This window comes from Sitophilus oryzae, unplaced genomic scaffold (genome assembly GCF_002938485.1).
Source record: "Sitophilus oryzae breed Bouriz unplaced genomic scaffold, Soryzae_2.0 scaffold_381_pilon_pilon, whole genome shotgun sequence".
Classification (NCBI taxonomy): Eukaryota; Metazoa; Arthropoda; class Insecta; order Coleoptera; family Curculionidae; genus Sitophilus; species Sitophilus oryzae.
The window spans coordinates 1,836,931-1,857,244 of NW_022146953.1; the positions used below are offsets into that span (position 1 = coordinate 1,836,931).

The 20,314-nt window shown below is 34.5% G+C and overlaps 3 protein-coding genes across 3 annotated transcripts; 2 read left to right on the plus strand and 1 right to left on the minus strand.

Annotated features, from left to right (window-relative positions):
- The first annotated feature begins 150 nt into the window (after positions 1-150).
- Positions 151-8,330, plus strand: LOC115885335 (structural maintenance of chromosomes protein 1A). Its single transcript, XM_030904214.1, has 21 exons — positions 151-349; positions 439-559; positions 611-713; positions 908-1,056; positions 1,115-1,283; positions 1,337-1,512; positions 1,754-1,862; positions 1,912-2,061; positions 2,133-2,377; positions 2,672-2,885; positions 3,198-3,428; positions 3,487-3,630; positions 3,903-4,025; positions 4,079-4,210; positions 4,274-4,457; positions 4,652-4,966; positions 5,315-5,442; positions 5,506-5,630; positions 6,217-6,578; positions 7,364-7,683; positions 8,076-8,330. The coding sequence occupies exons 1-21, from the start codon at positions 238-240 to the stop codon at positions 8,136-8,138; spliced, it is 3,675 nt and encodes a 1,224-aa protein (XP_030760074.1). The 5' UTR covers positions 151-237; the 3' UTR covers positions 8,139-8,330.
- A 144-nt stretch (positions 8,331-8,474) lies between these two features.
- LOC115885415 (DNA-directed RNA polymerase II subunit RPB1-like) lies at positions 8,475-17,591 on the minus strand. Its single transcript, XM_030904326.1, has 10 exons — positions 17,465-17,591; positions 12,662-15,580; positions 12,373-12,598; positions 12,106-12,320; positions 11,759-12,005; positions 11,490-11,701; positions 11,255-11,437; positions 10,943-11,198; positions 10,642-10,884; positions 8,475-10,581 (listed from the first exon to the last, which is right to left on the minus strand). Exons 1-10 carry the CDS (start codon positions 17,540-17,542, stop codon positions 9,467-9,469), a joined length of 5,694 nt encoding a protein of 1,897 aa, XP_030760186.1. The 5' UTR covers positions 17,543-17,591; the 3' UTR covers positions 8,475-9,466.
- Positions 17,592-18,088: 497 nt separating this feature from the next.
- Positions 18,089-20,186, plus strand: LOC115885417 (fukutin-related protein). The gene is made up of 3 exons (XM_030904329.1): positions 18,089-18,180; positions 18,233-18,966; positions 19,014-20,186. The coding sequence occupies exons 2-3, from the start codon at positions 18,250-18,252 to the stop codon at positions 19,794-19,796; spliced, it is 1,500 nt and encodes a 499-aa protein (XP_030760189.1). The 5' UTR covers positions 18,089-18,180; positions 18,233-18,249; the 3' UTR covers positions 19,797-20,186.
- Positions 20,187-20,314: the final 128 nt, after the last annotated feature.

The following is a 20,314-nucleotide window of genomic DNA, read 5'->3' on the forward strand; positions in this document are numbered from 1 at the left end:
CTATAACTACAACTGGTTATTGTCTATGAACATTTTAATGTTTTTTTAATAATTTATATTTTGTTTTTATAATTTTTATAAGCGTTTTTTAAGATTTTTCAAAATGGTAATTTTTAGTAGTTCATTTAGAGTAGAGCATTGACATTTGTTCAATCACGCCATATTGTTTTCTAGTGTTTACAAAGCGGCCGATTTTTGAATGGTAAAATTTTCAATTAAAACAACATTTAATTGAAAATGTCTCCAAGATTAAAGCATATCGAAGTGGAAAACTTCAAGTCATATAAAGGACGTCGAATTATAGGACCCCTCAAGCCTTTTAACGCAGTAATTGGACCCAATGGCTCAGGTATATAGTTTTTAGTCCATAACTAATATCTGTTTGACTATAAAAGCTGTACAGAATAACAAATAAACTGTTTGTTCTTTGGTAATTAGGGAAATCAAATTTCATGGATGCTATCAGTTTCGTTATGGGCGAAAAAACGCAAAGTTTGAGAGTCAAGAGGTTAAGCGATTTAATTCATGGAGCTGCTATTAGTAAACCGGTATCCAGAAGGTACAAACATCATAATAAGTACTTTTTCAGGTTAATTTTTTGTACTTTTAGTGCTTCTGTAACTGCTGTCTTTAGTTTGGACGAACCAGATAAAGAAATATCATTTCAACGATCTGTACAAGGATCATCATCTGAGTACAAAATAAATGGCAGTGTAAGTATGAAAATTTTATTATTTTTTATATATTGTGCTTCACAGAACAATACCATGAAAGCAGTGTGGTATTGGTTAAGCTAGTACATAAATAAAAGTCCTACTTTTGAAAAAATGCTACATATTTTGTAGGTACAATATTTTAAACATATTTTTTTAATTTAAATTCAATTTTATACTAAAAAAACTTTTAGATTGTAACTCTGAATGATTATTTGGGTGAATTAGAGAGATTGAAGATTAATGTCAAGGCAAAGAACTTTTTGGTGTTCCAAGGAGCTGTGGAATCAATTGCTATGAAGAATCCTAAAGAAATGACAGCATTGTTTGAAGAAATCAGTGGGTATGTGTTAAAAATTCCTTAATTTTGGCAAAGTTATGATATTTTTGACATTTTTTAGATCTGGAGCATTGAAAGACGAATATGACAAACTAAAGCAACAAATGCAAAAAGCGCAAGAAGAAATAAACTTTGCTTTACAAAAGAAAAAAGGTATTAATGCTGAAAGAAAGGAAGCTAGGATGGAAAAAGAAGAAGCAGACAAGTATGCTCGACTTAAAGATGACCTGGTAATTATTATACATTTTTTTAAGGTTTTTTAATTTATTTACCAATTTTTTAGAATGATAAATTAGTTGAACATCAACTATTCAGGGCATTTCATAATGAAAGAGCGATGAAGAACAAAGAACAGGAACTGAAGTCCAAACAGAAAGAACTGGAGAAAGTTGAGAAAGAAAAAGGAAAACACGAAGATTTTTTGAAGGAAAAAAAGAAAGAACAAGGAAAATTAAACAGGTATGTTTTTTTCAATTTTTTTACAGTGTAAATCCATGTATGTAATTCAGTAATCCAAACCTTGATGACATGTATTATTCATTTCAGTTTTTTCAGTAATCCAGTAATCCATACCTGGATTACATGGGTTACTGGATTACATACATGGATTACTGTATAATTATTTCTATAGTAATTTTAGTATTTTTTTATTAATTTATTTTTGGATTACATTTTTTTCCCTTTATTTCAATTTTTATAGAGAACTTGCTAAAATTGAACAAGAAATTCGCGAAGTCGATGTGGAATTGTCAAAAAAACAGCCAATGTTTATTAAAACCAAAGAAAGAGTTACTCATATGGATAAAAAGGTATTAATTTCAAAAACGTGTTTTGGATATTAAATTTGGTTTTTTTAAGGTACAAAGTGCTCATAAAACTTTGGAACAAGCTAAAAACGCTCATGAAGCTCACATGAACGATATCAGAAAGCTAGAAAAAGAACTGGCTGATGTAGAAAAGGCTAAAGCTGAGTATGAAGACCAAATTGCTGGGGAATCACAGAGTCAGGTAAAAAAAATCTAAATTATGTATTCTCCTTTTTAATTTCCTGTGAAATATTTAAAATTATTATTATTTAGGGTAGGGATGTGCACTTGGAAGATGAACAAGTCAGAGAATACCACAGATTAAAAGAAGAAGCTGCTAAAAGATCAGCCAGATACATGCAGGAACTCGACTCGGTAAATAGGGAACAGAAAGCCGATCAGGATCGTCTGGATAACGTATCCAGACTCAGAACGGATGCGGAAAACAAACATTTACAGAAGTGCCACGAAAAAGAAGAGATGGAAAAGAGAATAGCCAAGTTGGCAGACCATATTCAGTGAGTTCTTGTTTTTATATAATTGTTTTTTTTTTAATTGTTTTTATATAATCCATACATTCATTAACATGGATTACACGGATTACATGCATGGATTACAAAACTATATATGTATTTATAATCACTGGTTTGTGTTTCCAGATAATAAATAGCATTATTTATTTCAGTTTCTTACGTAATCCATGTGTGTAATCCAGAAATTCATACATGGATTACTGAGCTGTATGTTTCAAATTCAATCATTTTTCATTAATTTATTTTTGAATGACATGTAATCCGGTACATTTTTATTAGGTCGAGTGAACAAGCTTTGCATGATCAGAAACAAATGCTGAAAGATCTGCAATCCGATGTGGGATCTTCTAAAAATTTGGTGCACGAAATCCAGAAGCAGATGGAAGACGTTATGGAGCAGCTGGGCGATGCCAGGACGGACAAACACGAAGATACAAGAAGAAGGAAGAAACAGGAGATTGTGGAGAGGTTCAAGTCAAATTATAGCGGAGTGGTAAGTTATGGATTAAAGTAAATTATAGGTCAATTTTTATGTTAGTTTTTTATGTAATCCAATAATCCTAACCTGGATTACACGGATTACTGGATTACATACATTGATTATTGATTTATATGTTTCCAATTTTGCTTTATATTAATTTATTTTTGGATTACACGTAATCCATTAGTCAAAAACAGGTGATTACTAAAAAACATTTTCTTGTTAAAATTACATTGTTATCCAATCTTATTAGGTAATCCAAGAATAATATGGAATTCATCCATTCTTGCATTATTAATTCCTTTTTTTTTTCGTTTCTCATAGTATGATCGTATGATAAACATGTGTCAACCAATCCACAAAAGATACAATGTTGCCATTACCAAAGTATTGGGTAAATACATGGAAGCCATAGTTGTCGATACTGAACACACCGGGAGACAGTGTATTAAATACCTAAAAGAACAGATGTTAGACCCAGAAACGTTTCTTCCTTTGACATATCTACAAACAAAACCTGTCAAAGAAAGACTGCGTAATATTACTGATCCAAAGGTATAATTGTATAAATTTTGATTTTTGTTTCAAAACTATACTAAAAAATGTGATTTAGGGTGTAAAACTGATATATGACGTGTTACAATTTGAACCTTCTGACATAGCCAATGCTGTCATGTTCGCTACTAACAACGCCTTGGTGTGTGAATCCCCTGAAGATGCCAGCAAGGTTGCCTATGAGTTAGGAGGAAGATATGATGTAAGTATATTTTTACTTTAAATTAATTTAAAATAGTGATGCTAGCTTTATAAATCTGCGTTAAAGAGGTGACTAGAGGTGTAATAGTCTTAAATAAATGGATTTTTTTGAACTACTGTTAATAATCCTTAAAGTAGTTAAGCTTATACGTTAATTATGATGTTAACTTCATAAATCTGAGTCAGAGAAGCGTCTAGAGGTGTTATGGTCTTTGAAAACTATTATCAATGATTTTATTTGTACTACTCTTATTTTTTTCTGTAATATCCTAGGCTGTAGCCCTTGACGGTACCTACTATCAAAAATCCGGCATCATATCAGGAGGTAGTTTGGATTTGGCAAGGAAGGCCAAAAGATGGGACGAAAAACACGTGTCTCAACTGAAAGCACAGAAAGTATGTAATAATTTTCGTTTCCTAGGCTTTTTTTGACTAATAATTTTTTTCAGGAAAAACTAACTAATGAATTAAGGGAAGCGATGAAGAAATCACGTCAAGAATCTGAGATGAACACCGTAGACTCTCAAATCAGAGGCCTGGAAACCCGATTAAGATACGCCAAAGGCGATATGGAAAGCACTGTAAGTCTTAAAACTTTATTAAGTTGATTTTTACGCTTATTTTCGTCTTTTTCGGTGTTCTAGAAAAAACAAATAAAGGCCGTTGAGAAGGAAATAGCCTCCCTGGATGAAGAAATGAAACGATACGGCCCTGAAATTCAGGCGATTGAGAAAAGTATGCAAACGAGAGAACAGCAAATCGAAGAAATCAAACTGAGGATGAATACCGTAGAGGACGACGTTTTTTCGGACTTCTGCAGGGAAATCGGTATGATTTTTATCTTGTTCTGCAGTGTAATCCATGTATGTAATCCAGTAATCCGTACAACGAAACGGATTACATATGTGGATTACCGATTTACATGATCTATATATGTAAGTAATCTAATAATCCGTACATTGATTACCGAGTTTCATACACAAATTTTCTGGATTACGTGTATGAAAATTTCTTTTTTCAAGGTGTCAAAAATATCAGACAGTATGAGGATCGCGAGCTGCGCGCTCAGGAAGAGCGAAAACAGAAACGTCTGGAGTTCCAGAAGCAAATAAATCGAATTTTTAGCAATTTGGACTTTGAGAAGAGCAGAGACACGCAGAGCAACGTCAGTCGGTGGGAAAGAACCGTGAATGACGAGGAAGAAAAGCTGGAAACGGCAAAAAAGCAGGAGAAGAAGCAGCACGAAGATATCCAGAAAGAGAGGGAAAATTTGGATGAGTTACAGGAGCGCAAGGCGGCTAAAAAGAAAGAAGTTGAAAAAATGGAGGAAGAAGTCAGTAAGTTTCTTTTTTTTACCCTTAAAATTAACATTTATTTGTCTGAGGTAAGTTTGCATTACGGTACATTTGAACTAATTCGAAATCTCAGATCATCAAACAACTAGAGACCAACTTTAATGGGGATACTGTTAAATACTGTAATAACTAAGTATAGATTGGCCTAACAAGAGGATACTGAACAGTGACAGTGTGTTTTCTGTCATTTTTATTCATAGATAATTGTATTTTCTGTCATTTTTTAGATGTATAGCACAAATTGACAATGGTATTCTTAAAATTTGGTGTTTTTGCTTTTTTTCTTGTACATCAACCTGTATATGAACAAATATATTTTTCCCAAAATAGCCAAAGCCAGAAAAGGTGTGACTGCTGTAGCCAAGGAAGCTCAAGCCATCCAAAAAGGCATTGTATCCATAGAATCTAAAATCGAGAGCTTGAAAGGTGACAGGCACAACATTTTAATGCAATGCAAAGTAAGAATTTTCTTTTTTTTTGTAATTTTGGAGTTATTTTATATAATTTTTTGGTATTTTTAGATGGACGATATTGCTATACCCATGTTGGTGGGAAATATTGAGGATATCGTTGCAGCTGATCCTTCATCTCAGTCTTCATCAAGCGATACAAATAGTACCATACAACAGTACGAAAAGGAAGCAAGGTACTTATAATAAATAAAAACTAGCTAAAATTTTTTATCAGTATTAAAAAATATTTATTTTTTTGTACATCTTTCAAAAATAATAATTCTTATTAAATTTAAATAGAGCACAATATTTATTTCAGTTTTTTGTGTAATCCACATGTAATCCAGTAATCCATGTATGGATTACCGGATTACATGCATGGATTACTGGAGTTATGTGTTTTGTGGCTATTGTTTGTAGAAGTTTATTAGTATTATTAATTTATGGATTACATGTAATCCAGTTGTCAAAAGTGGTTACAAAACACCTTTTAGTCTTGCTATTTATAGAATAAAAATAAAGTAGATAATTGTTTCAGTGTTTATGTAATCCATGAGGATTGCAAGCATTTATTACTTGCTTATGTACATGAATTACATGTAATCCAATAGTCCTAACATTTTTTATTTTTGGTAATTATAAAATTAAAATAAAAAAGATTATTATCCCAGTTTTTAGTTAATCCAGTAACCCAAACATGGATATTTTTATGCTATTTAATTTACAATTTACCCAATCTGAAAATCAGTATTTTATTGGACATTTTGGGGGGATTTACAGGATTCAGCTGGATTACAGCCTACTCTCCGACGACTACAAATGCCTGGAGACCAAGGAGGAAATAAAAAAACGCGAGGACAAGCTTCTCAAGGCCATCCAATCGTTACAAGACACCCTAACCAAAATTCAGGCTCCCAACATGAAAGCCTTGGAAAAACTAGAATTGGCTCAAGGCAAACTGCAGTCGACCAACGAAGAGTTCGAAAATTTGAGGAAACAGAACAGAAAAGCCAAGGCGGCCTTTGAAAAGGTCAAATTAACCAGATACGAGAAGTTTACTGCGTGTTTTGATCATGTGGTAAATGAGATTGACGCCATTTACAAGTCTTTGGCTCAAAATCAGTCGGCTCAAGCTTTTCTTGGTAAGTATTTCAGGAAATGGTGGATTTTTGACGTTATTTGAGTGATATGTTGCAAGTTCTTTGTAAAATAATGACAGTAAAACGTATAAAATAGATATATTTGCCCTGAGATGACGTCACGTGTTTCGTTTTAAAGTCGTATCTAGTCGATTACATGCTCTAAGTTTTGGGACTTTAATTTTATTTGGAAAAAAGGATTGTAATGAATTTATGTGTGATTCTGTGATGAATCTATGTTCTATTAAAATTTTATTGAAACTAGATATTAAATAAATGACAGTGAATGACAATATAAAAAAGTCATTTTTACGCCTCTAGCACAAAAGTACGAAAATATATTATTAAACTGACGTAAAGTGTTAAATTCAACAAGTGTAGCAATAGTTTCTCTATATACAGGGCGGTCCGAACTGTATTCCGGAAACTTTGGCAGCATATTCTGCAGATAAAAATAAGTAAAAAAGTTTGTATAAATGTATGTCCTAAAATGCCTAGTTTCGGAGATACAGGGTGTAGAAGTTTCATCTTTATTTCGATTTTTTCCAAATAATTTCTGAAGTAACGTCAATAATTAGATGAAAATTGGTGTCTGTGGAGTTTTTTGACATGAGAAATTTGATTTTGATGTCAATATGACTCTTATTTGTAGGGGGCGCCGTATGTGTGTATGTAAGTTACCTAAGAGTCCCAATAGTGTCACTATAATTTCATGTCCCGACATAATGTCACTCCAGATTTATAAACTATGCATAAAATCAATTAGTCTCATTCAAACCTGACTCTAGGTGCTGAAAACCCCGAAGAACCCTACTTGGACGGTATAAACTACAACTGCGTAGCTCCAGGTAAAAGATTCCAGCCCATGTCTAACCTATCCGGTGGTGAAAAGACTGTAGCTGCCCTGGCGCTGCTTTTCGCCATCCACAGCTACCAGCCAGCTCCGTTCTTCGTTCTGGATGAGGTGGACGCTGCTCTGGATAACACAAACATCGGCAAAGTTGCCAAGTTTATTTGCGAGAAAACCGAGTCTTTGCAGATTATTGTTATATCGCTGAAGGAGGAGTTTTACTCACATGCCGATGCTTTGATTGGAATATGTCCTCAGGTGAGTCAGATATAATAAAAGATATTCAATGTTACATTTTTTTCATCAACTTTTATTGTACCTTTTTAACAAAACGTGGCGGTTTTGACAGTTTTTTATTATTTCGAAAATTCAAAGACTTTATTCATACCTTAAACTTTTGTCTAAAATAAATATTGACTAAAATATTAACACCCTGTACATATACAGTTCATACCAAATAAACTTTTAGTGACGTGATTATGCTTGACCGGCACAGATGCGATTTTAGGAAACAAAAATAAACTAATTATAAATATATAAACAGTTATTATTTACATGAACAAAACTTACCTTCTTAAATATTTACGGAGATAACTATTGGCTAAAATACCCATGAACGCCCTGTACATACTTATTTTTTTTTGTTACAGCCTGGCGACTGTCTAATAAGTCAAGTATTAACAATGGACCTTACTGGATATGATATAATGTAATTTTTTTAGTCTCAAATTCATTAAATGTCTTCGTTTTTTTTTCTGTAAGAATATGGTTCAATTAATGTTAAAAAATGTTTGTTCAATTTAATATATTTCCCTTATAAGAGTACAGAAGATATACCTAGATTTATTTTCTTCTAATGTTTGTAGAAGTTTATTTAAATAAAAATACTTTTAAGTACTTTAAAACTGTGTATTTATTTAAAAAGTATTGTAACATTGGAAACAAGTTAAAAACAGGTAAATATACTATAAATAAAACTCTTAATATAAATAAATAATTTTTAACAAATATATAAAAATATATAAAATATATTGTTGCTTAACTATCTAATAAAAATATTTATATGCAAAATCTGAGCTTTTTTCACGATACACAAACATCTATCAGTCGAAGTAGTTCAAACGAACCGTCAGTCTTAACCTTTCCATTTTCAGACTTTACAAAAAATAATTTATAATAAAAATAGAATAACAGCTAATATAATAAATAAAACATTATTACAGAGAGATATATAAATTATTATTACATCAAATGTAATATGCTCAAAAATTGTGCTCTTTTTAGAATATATTTGTTTTTATATATTCTAAAACCATACAATCGAAAAAAAGGGCGTCAAAGACGGCTGAGGAATTAAAAACGATAATAATTTTGGCGAGTTCAAGCCCTATAGAAGTAATTTACTTGTCCTGTTATATCTTAACGGCGCTTAATACCAGTGAGCCTTAAAAAGGTTGTAATTTATTTTTATATTGCGTAAAAATTACTGTAAATAACGTATATACAGATTGACCTTGTCAAAATTATCATCGATTGGCATTCCTCGGCCATCTCTGACGCCGTTTTTTTTCGATCATACGGTCCTATATTGAAGCTATAGGTTATTTAAATCTTAGTTTAATTCTACCAATTATTACTTTATATAAATATTCAGTATTTATAATACTGACACATCGAGAAGGAATGAATCTATAAACGGTATGATCAAATAAAAATAGCGTCATAGTAGGCGTCGAAGTAACATTTTATATAGTTCCACCTTTACCATATCTCTAGCTGAAATTCTCGATAGTAACAGCTGAATATTAAAAAGGAACTGAAATTCCATTTCTATGCATATTATGACATCGTTTTTATTTTATTATACGATATATATAAAATACTTATTACTATTCTACTAATGTAGACTGTCCAAGGAGGGAGGAATTAAAATGACAGATATCTGTCATTTAACTCACAGGTAAATGGAATATTGTGTCATTTTTTTTATGCCATCTGTCAAAATCTTTCCTGACTCATTGGACAGATTTTACTCAAAAATTTATTCATCCTGGCCAGGTGAATAACTCGGTGACGATGGTGAATATCTAGGAGGCTGCGGCGAATAAGTAGGTGATGCTGGTGAATAACTCGGACTTGTTGGAGTATAAGTAGGTGACGTTGGTGAATACTTAGTGCTGTGAGGTGAATACTGGGGAGAAGTAGGTGAATACCTCGAACTACCTGGAGTATGCTGGGGACTAGTTGGTGAATAACTTGGTGAAGTTGGTGAATAACTGGGAGACGTAGGAGAATACTGCGGACTTCCACCAACGAACGAGGGTGAAGTGGGTGAATAACTTGGAGATGTTGGTGAATATTTAGGTGACGAGGGTGAATAACTCGGTGACGCTGGGGAATACTGTGGTGACGATGGTGAATAACTGGGAGAAGTAGGCGAATAACTTGGCGAAGCTGGCGTATATCTCGGAGAAGAAGGCGAATAACTTGGAGAAGTCGGAGAATAACTCGGTGATGTCGGACTGTAACTCGGCGATGTCGGTGAATAACTCGGAGAAGTAGGGGAATACCCCGGTGATGTCGGACTATAACTCGGAGAAGTAGGTGAATAACTTGGAGAAGTCGGAGAATAACTTGGTGAAGTCGGACTGTAACTCGGTGACGTTGGTGAATAACTCGGAGAAGTAGGAGAATAACTCGGAGACGTCGGACTATAACTCGGCGAAGTCGGTGAATAACTCGGAGAAGTCGGACTGTAACTCGGTGACGTAGGCGAATAACTAGGAGACGTAGGACTATAGGAAGGCGACGTCGGGGAATACCTGGGGCTTGTCGGTGAATAACTGGGGCTAGTCGGACTATAATTTGGACTTGTCGGAGAATAACCTGGAGAATTCGGAGAGTACCCTGGAGACACGGGAGTCATTGAGGGAGATGCCGGTTGAAAGGCTGGACTTGATGGACTATACGACGGAGATGTACCGTGCATAGATGCTGGGGAAGCCATATAAGGTGACATTGCCGGACTTTGAGGTGTCGGAGACCATGCTCCGTATCCCGGGGACATTCCTGAAGCTGGAGACATCCCAGAAACGTCAGATGAAGCTGAAGGTGAAAAAGCAGGACCTCCGGGTGTCATTCCACTTCCTAATAAGTCTAGAAAATATGTATTTTATTAAATAAAAATAGTTTTGATGTATAAATAAAACTTCTTACTGTGTGGAGACCAGGCACTCCCAACATACGGTGTACTCCCTTGAGTCCAAGGAGTCATAGCACCGCTTGGACTCATACTGGGTGTTGCGGCAGCTCCAAAAAACATTCCGGACGACATAATATCACCTCCATGAGCCTGAGGTATCGGAATACCTAGTTTACATTTTTCTGCATCTAGTAGTAGATCAAAACAACCAGTTCCCATTTTTGGTAACTGTCCCAAGATTATATTTTCCGAAACACCTTAAATAAAACAAATAGGTACCCATTAAAAATCATTACAAATTTATGTAAAAAATACCTCTCATTGGGTCAACTTCAGCATGCGATGCTGCATCCATCAAAACATCGACAGTTTCTTCAAAAGAACACCTCATGAGGGCGCCAGTGTCTTGTCTGTTGATCCCGTGACGTGTTATGGCCATAAGATGGCCCTTTGCTGTCATGACGTCACACAGTAAGGCCAGATGTCTATAGTTGACGTACAGGCCGTAAAATTGCAACACCGCGTTCATTTCTTTTTCTACAGACTTTCTGACAGCTTCTATACCAAGTACCTAATGAAAATATTTGGTTTAAAATAATGAGAGGGCATGGTAATTCGAATTTTTACCGAAAATATTTCACAGATGTCGTTGGAATAAGTTCTGACAGGATCTACGTCTCTTTCGGACAGTACTTTCATCATGCTGGTACCGTCAGTTTCAAGCAACCACTCGGCAATGGATTTAAACTCGCCTGTTTCAGTGATGACGGTTCTTTTTTTGGAATCGCTTTGTGGTAGATGCATGTAGACCTATATTATTTCATTTAGAGAATTTTTTTTGTTATCACAGGATATAACTAACCTTAGATATGGCTTCTATGCCTTGCAAAGTCATGTCGCTCAGCATGTTGGCTTCGATGCATCTTAGGAACATATCGTCGTCCATTTTGTCGACATCTTCATCCCCACCTGCATCACCGAATTTTCCGTCATCACTGTTCATTATTCTGATTCTCAAGACTAATTTTTCAGCATTGTCGTCGTTGAAAATACAATTCAAATCATCACCAAATCCTAAAATAATAATTTAAATTTTTAACGTACTCCACGAAAATACTAGCTAAGACTAACCAGCATTGATTTTCTCAGCAATTTGTTCCATAGTCAGCTTCTTATCAGTCATACGTTTTCTGTCAAGCTCAATTCTCAGCAACCACGGAGAAATCCTCGTTGGATCAAAGTCAGGCATTTCATAGTAGACATTCACGAATTCCTGATCTTCTGGAATGACAGTATTTTGAGGATCCGGATCATAATAAATGGCAGTATTCGCTGTCACTTTTCTTAGTGTAGTATGCTCCAGTCGACACAACACGTTCTGTAAAAATAAAGAATAAAAACATATCAGAGAAATAAGTAAACATAGAGAAACAAATATCTCCTCTATGTATACGTATTTCTCTGGACATACAACTTACTTTGGCTTTTTCTGCATCCCTGGCAGCTGCACCAGTAAGAAAAACAGTCAGAGATGGAGCTTTAGGCTTCTTGGATATGTTAATGATTTCTTTCAACCTTGGTACACCCAGTGTGACGTTTTTGGATGACACCCCAGCAAAATGGAAGGTGTTCAAGGTCATCTGAGTTGCTGGTTCCCCCAAGGATTGTGCTGCCAATGCTCCGACCATCTCACCTTAAAAAATATATAGTAAACACAAAAAAATACACAAATAAAGAGATTTTACCTGGGTTAACTTGTGCTTGTTGAAATCTAGTCTCGATTTCACCAATTAACCACTCAAAAGCCTCAGTACTGAGCCTGAATTCTTCAGAAACAGCTTTAGTACAAAGGGTTGACCTGACCAAACACTGGAACAGTAAAGTAGCGTTCTCATTGGCTTGTTTTGATAGTCTGTCTTCTCCAGCCACTATGATACACCTGGCTAACAAGTCCCTGACACCTCTAATCACCTGAAATTCACCAAAAAATAAACAAAAATTTTACCTAGGTATTCTAAAAACTTAAATTCATACCCTGATCGGTGAAAGGTCTGTTGGTGCCCTTTTATTAATATGAAATATCTTCTGAACGTTCCAAATCATTCTCTGGAGGTTGCACGGAAGTACCACCTTGGCATCCCCGCTAGGAAAAATTTGTCTCAAAGCTTCACGGTCTTTTTGAAGCTGTTCCCATTCCCTTTCAAGCTCAGAAATGACTTCTCCTGATCCCATGAGTTGTTTTATGACATCCTCGTTAAAAACTCTTCTGAGATATCTTTCGTTGCTTGGATCAAACCTGAACTTCTTCTCGAAGGTTTTGTTGCTGAGTTTGATCGTTGGTAAGTACTGGAACTCAACCATTTCACCACATAGCCCGTCTTCGCCGTAACGTAGCTGGATAAGCTGACCTACTGAGTTCCTTACAGTACCATCGTAGTTCACCATTACCGATTCCATAGCTTTGATCAGACGACGCTGGATGTATCCAGTTTCTGCGGTTTTTACTGCGGTATCAATAAGACCTTCTCTACCTCCCATAGCGTGGAAATAAAACTCCGAAGGTGTCAATCCAGCTAGATATGAATTCTCTACGAATCCTCTGGATTCTGGACCATAATCATCTTTGATAAAATGGGGTAAAGTTCGTTTTCTAAATCCAAAAGGAATACGTTTACCCTCAACGTTCTGCTGTCCTACACAGGCGATAACTTGAGAAATATTAATGTTTGAACCTTTAGAACCGGATACCACCATAGCTTTCAAATTGTTGTATTCAGTAAGAGACTTTTTTGCAGAACCACCAGTTTTATCACGGGCATCGTTCAAAATTCTGTTTACTTGGTTCTCGAAAGTCTGTCTCAGTGTATTGCCTGGTGTTGGTTCAAGCTCCATGTTGTGTGCTTTCTGGATAACCTCAATAACATCCTCTTTAGCCTTTTTGATTGCTTTCTGGATCTCTAAATAAGTCTGGGGATCGGCGATGGTGTCACCTATTCCGATACTGTGACCTTCAAGTAGCAACCAGTTATTTACTACAGTCTGGATGTTTCCATAGAATCTACCGCATACTTCGTGACCCAGTTCAAGCATACAAATATGCAGTAAAGACCCAGCTGAAGTACCTAGAGTTTTCTTGCATAAAATTCCCATAATTAGCTCACCATGTTCTACCATTACTTTGGTGTCTCCTGGAGATATCCACTTGTAAGGACCCTCATCTTCATCGTCTGGATGTGTTGAATGCGTCCTCATCATATTAACGTTTCCAGGAATGATCAAGGAAAACACTTGTTTCCCTGTCCAAAGAGGTTTAGGTTTCAAAATAGCAGGTCTAGGCATTTTACCATCCCAGATTGGAAGGAACATGAGTAGATTCATCATTTGTTCGTTGTTAATGAAGACATCTCTCTTGGTCATCTTCCTGATAGCTGTCAAAGTGTCCTGTACTATACCCATCACAGGTTTGTTGGCTTGGGGAGTTATGATTTGGCGTGGAGTGATGTGGAGGTTCTCTATCTCAGCTCTGGTTTCCATGCTTTGAGGAACGTGCAAGTTCATTTCATCCCCATCGAAATCAGCGTTGTATGGTGAAGTACAGGATAGATTCATGCGAAAAGTTGACCAAGGAAGGACTTTAACCCTGTGCCCCATCATACTCATCTTGTGAAGAGTGGGTTGTCGGTTGAATATTACCAAATCTCCGTCTCTGATGTGTCTTTCAACTTTGTAACCGCATTGGAGGTGTAGGTCTGAAGATTTTGGATGAAACCTCAAGTCGATTCTCTCCCCATTATCTCTGATAATATATTTAGCTCCAGGGTACTGTGAATTTCCTCGCTGAACCAGCTCGAGCATTTTCTCAAAGTTAAACGGCGTCACAATTTCGGGAAAGGTCAGGTTTTGAGCTATGCTTCTTGGAACTCCTACCTGATCAATTCGGAGGTTTGGATCTGGAGTTATAACGGTTCTGGCAGAGAAATCTACACGTTTACCCATCAGATTTCCTCTGATTCTTCCTTCTTTACCTTTAAGCCGTGCTTTAATAGCTTTCAGAGGTTTTCCGGATTTCTGCATAGCTCTAGGCATTCCAGGCATATCGTTATCAACTAAAGTTGCGACGTGGAATTGAAGCATTTTTGTATTTTCCGTTATAATATGAGCTGCAGCTCCGGCAGCTTCGTTTTTTTGTAGTTCGTTGTTGGCTTTGATGATGTCTGCAAGCTTGTGGGTTAAGTCGTCTTGGTTTCTCGCTGAACCGTACATTACTACTGCTGGTCGTACTGGAAGAGGTGGTACGGGTAGAACTGTGACTATCATCCAGTCTGGTCTGGCAAATTTCGGGTCCATACCTAAAATGAAGCATTCCTCGTCTGTTATGTGTTTTAGGATCTCCCAAACTCTTTCAGCTGTAAGTGCTATCTTTCTATCCTGCGAGTCTTCATTGATATGCTTCCATTCAGCACGTAAATCCAGTCCAGTGCGTCTGATATTTGGTTGGTACCTTCCACAACCTCCATGTCCAGCTTTCTTATTATTGATCTGTTCTTCACCGTCTTTAGAAACGTCCATTTCATCCCCCCCTTCACAAATATTCTTCCCTTTACACAGATCATAGACGTGAGCAAGTCTTCGTCTAGGTTGACCCTTAGTTTTGATGATAATCTCCTTGATTTTCGGGTTGGTAGGATTGACCAAGAGTTTGCTGCAGTAGAAACAGACACAGCGGAGGATTTTGATGTTTTTCGTGATGAAACCGACATGGAAAACCGGTTTGGACAGGTCGATGTGGCCGAAATGACCGGGGCATTCGGTCATGTTGCCCGCGCATGTTTGGCAGCGGGAATGTCGGTCTATGACGCCCTGTCGGGGGTCCATAAGACCGCCTAGTTTGGGGCGGCCAGCTTCCATGGTTTCGGGGAAGCGTATGCCGCCCTCTGTGACTGACATGCGTCGCTGAAAATAACGTTAAAGTGGATCAGTTTTTTTTTGGGACAACCCTGTATATATACGTATCGTATTATGTTGATTTAAACGGGACACAACTTGAAAATGGATTTCATAAACTGGAAGGATTATTTATCGATCAGATATTGTGTTGCAATAATAAAAATAATACTACCTCATACAGAGTGTCTAAAAATTTATATTAAATAATTACTAGCTTTAAACGGCAATAACTTGTTTAATCAGATGCACAATTTAATCGTCTATTAAATTGTATTATATTAACTTTTTAGCTATCTCTTCAAGTTTTCGTAGAAAATGCATTTTCTTATAATTTAGACCTCATTTATCACTATACCCATGGAATATTGACATTTTAAATTATTTTTAACGATGTAACAAATTTTCAAAGAGTACAGATCCTAATATTGTCGATATAGTTCGTTTATTTCATTAAAAAATACAAGAAACTGTTTAAATATATTTTTTGTTAAAGAGAACCAATTAATATGATCCCAGTATTCAAACTGCATTAATTGACTGTTTACGTTGATTAATAATAATTGCTCTAAATACTAAACACTGAATTTTGTATGTGTATTGGACAGTGTGGTAAAAAGTAACACCTTATAAATTTTATTTCATTTTTTTGACGAATGCTTATTTATAACAACAGAGACGTTCATTTTCATAACTTATTATTATACTAATTTCTGAGTCAAATTCACATTTACTTGGAATAATTTATTAATTAAAACAATTAAGTATGTAATTAACTTTGGGCGGAAATATTGGTGATATATTTAATAATTGATATACTCTTTTAGAAAGATTTAAATAGTTTTCTTTTTCTACTCAAAATGGGCTTGCAATACTATTATTTTTACCACTTGTTCATTTTGACCATAAGTTGCTTTAAAAAAATCTAAAATGTCAATATTCCATGGGTATCGTGATAAATGAGGTATAAATTATAAGAAAATGCATTTTCTACGAAAATTTGAAGAGATAGGTAAAAATGATATAATACAATTTGATAGACAATTAAATTGTGCATCTGATACACATAAAATATACAGGGTGTTCCATTTAAATTAAACAAGTTATTGCCGGTTAAAGCTAGTAATTATTTAATATAAATTTTTAGACACTCTGTATAAGGTAGTATAATTTTTATTATTGCAACACATTATCTAATGAATATATAATCTTCAGTAAATATTATTTAGAATTAAAAACTTTGATACCCTTGGAGAAATGAAGCCTTAATTTTTTTACTGCAATTTCACAAAATTGAAAATATTTCAAAAACTGTACGTTTTAAGTATGACAAACCTTAATGAAATTTACCTTTATTTCAATCGTAGAATGTAAAAATAGAATAATATACAGGGTATTCCATTTAAAAAAATACAACTATAATATTTTTTACTTATTTGGGACACTCCATATCTTATAAAATTATATTTAAATTGTAGCTCTAATAGTCCTTTAACGAACCCAAAACTTACAATTTGTAAAAATCTAATCGTTTAGCTACAATACTCTCTGTCGTATGTGGTGAACCACCCTGTATATTGCACAATTTTCTATAATTTTTCAAACACGTTTATTTAATTTTATAGCCATTTTTATAAAGAAAAAATGAATTATTGTATTCTAGTTAAAAGCAAAATAATATTATCATTTTTAAAGAATTATATTAATTCATCAAATACTTTTTTATTTTTACTTTTTATTGATACGAGCATATTTCATTATTATATCCGAGCAAAGTAAAACGCACATTTTTTAATATCAAATTGTTAAGGGATGATATTTCATGGGGATGAAGATTTCAAAAATGCAGTTATTACGCCAAAATAAACCGTATTTCACTGCATCTTTACTTACAATATCATCAGGGCTCAAAATACCGAATTGCACCTTCTTTACTGTGCGTAGAGGAGCTTTGCTATCGCTTGTAGCCATTTTTATAGCTATACGCTAGCAATCAGCTAGATTGCTATACCGGTGCCCGGCGCGTTGTGCTTCGGGATATTCGATATTTGCTGGAAAATAGCGATCCTGCGCTTGAAATTAGGCGGGATGCAAGGTAGAGCGTCGCGCGCAAAATATCGGTACTTTACAGTGGTTCATTTGAGCTACTTTAAGGAAATTGCAAGTTATTTTTGTAATTGACACGTTAAAAATATTGTATATGCTACTAGAGGATTAATAAAAGATATATTTTTGATTAAACTAACAGAAAAATAAGGAATTATTACTATAACTGTGAATTTAGATAAAATTCTAAAGGGCAATTTTTCGATGTATGTTTGGTTGCATATATATTATCTTTAACTTTTAATAATTTTATATTTTTTAGTATTATCAATAAATAAGGAACAATTAATACAGTATAATAGATACATACAATAATACAAAATCAGAGTTTTTTAAGTAAATTTTATACGTAAATATTTAATATACTTTAAAACAAAAATTATTATTTTTCTCAAAAGTCAAATACTAGAAGTAGTTCAAATGGACGACATTTCAAAATGTTGATTTAAAATTCACAAAACTTTGTATTAATCATAAATAATATACAAAATGCGTAAATTCAAGTATTCCACGAATATATATTCTATTTCTACAATGTAAGTTTGATATTTTCAGTAAACTACATTAACAGAATGCGATACAAACTCTGGAGGGTTATGTTATTTGTTATTGTTTTGTGTTTTATCTGGTACAAGTATTATTTAAACATAAAAATAGCTGACTATGACTTAAACAAGAAGCTACTCTCCGCCAAGACGTCTACCAAACCCGTTAAACTTAAAATAAGCCAGCTTGTAACGATAATTCTGAGGGAATTTGAACTGTATGAGAACGATGTGACTTTAACAGCTCAGAGCTTCATTAATATGTTTCCTAACATAATGTTATGGATTGTTTACAACGAGGTTCCGTATCCTCCTCTGGACTTGGCTATAACAAACAATTCCTTGACTAACATCCAGCTATATAACTTAAGTCCTGGCCTAAAACATCAGGATGATATTTTGTCACAGATTACAACAAAATATGTGTTATTTGTGCCAGACTCTAGTAGAATAACTTCACAGCATCCTTTACAAGTAATGCTCAGTGAGATTGATAAAAATCCAGGTAGTATTGCTGTTCTTCCAGTCAGTGCTCATTCAAAAGGCCTGAAATGCTTGAAATTGAACATAAACCAAAGAGAATGGACAGTAAGATACAATTTGGCCAAAGAAAATAACTGTGATGAGGTTGTAGGCAAGCATTTGATTATGCTCGAGAAAAATTTACTTAAAAATATGTATAATCCATTACTTTTACCATTTCCACATGCTTTATATCTTCAATCTTCATTCCAAAACATTCAGGTATGTTTCTAATATGATTTTATTACAATTCTAATTGTATTTTCTAGGTTAAAATATTAAAAGCAAATTCTCTGCACGAAGGAAAGCCAGTACTAAGAACCCACCACAGCCAGTTCAAGAAAAAACAATCCGACCAAGAACTATTGAAATCCCTGTACAAAACCTTCAAAATAAAGCAAATTATTCGTGAAACAGGAGTCACGGAGTGGTTTGGATGTTCCAAAGAAACTCCCAGGTGTTTTGGTATAGTCCTGGACTCTATGCCGTCGTATTTGTTTGAAAAAAAATGGACTCCGCCTTGCTGTATGTCAAATTTGAGGAAAACTGCCCGGCATGTGTTTTCTGCATTGGATGAGGCTGGTGTAAGGTATTGGTTGGAAGCTGGGAGTCTTCTTGGAGCTATGAGGAGTGGGGATGTGCTCCCATGGGATCATAACGTTGATATAGGGTTTGTTAGGGATGATTTGAATAGGTGTAAGTGGCTGAAAAAGGCCCAAAGTAAGCCTGTTGTGGATAAGAAAGGTTTCCTGTGGGAAAAAGGTACGGAAGGGAATATTTTTAAGGTTTTTTACAGTAAAACAAACAGGATAAATGTGAATTTATTTCCGTTCTACTCAAAAAACGGTACCATGACCAAAGATTCCTGGTTTACCAGTCATAAAAACATGGAATTCACTGACAGTTTTCTCCATCCGATGTCCAGTATAGATTTTGTAGGCCGTAGTGTCCCTAGTCCTAATAATATAAGGGATTTTCTGGAGTTAAAATATGGCAAAGGATGTATAGAGAATCCAGAGTATCCGGATCCAAATAAGCTGAGATTCCCTTAAGAAAAAATGTTTTTTTTCAATTTTAAAAATATTTTTATTAAAATGAAATGAGTTTTTTAAGGGATGTGATATATAATTGAGGGTTGGTGTTTTTTCTTCTCTAGTCATGTAGTTTTAAAGAATGGCCTGAATTAAGTTAGATTAATCTTTTAGTTTGTACAAAAAAAAACGTATTTATATATTATAGCTTTTTAGAAAATTAAATAACTCTAGTTATACATCAAACAGAGTCATCAGTATAGAGTATATTTCTATTGTATTAGTAAGTTATTGTTAAGTACATATTCTCTTCTGTGATCGCATAGTGTTTTACCAAAATCAGTATTATTATTGTTAGATAAATTGATATTTTCAAATACCTATATATAGAAAAAAATATATGTAGTTTTAGAATCTGTGTAGTTTCATAAAAATATAGTTACAAATATATTATATGTGCCAAAGTCGGTGATTTTAGAAAAAAAAAACGGTCTATAAATGTTATTTATTCATTATCTTAGTTTAAATAAATGTTCTTT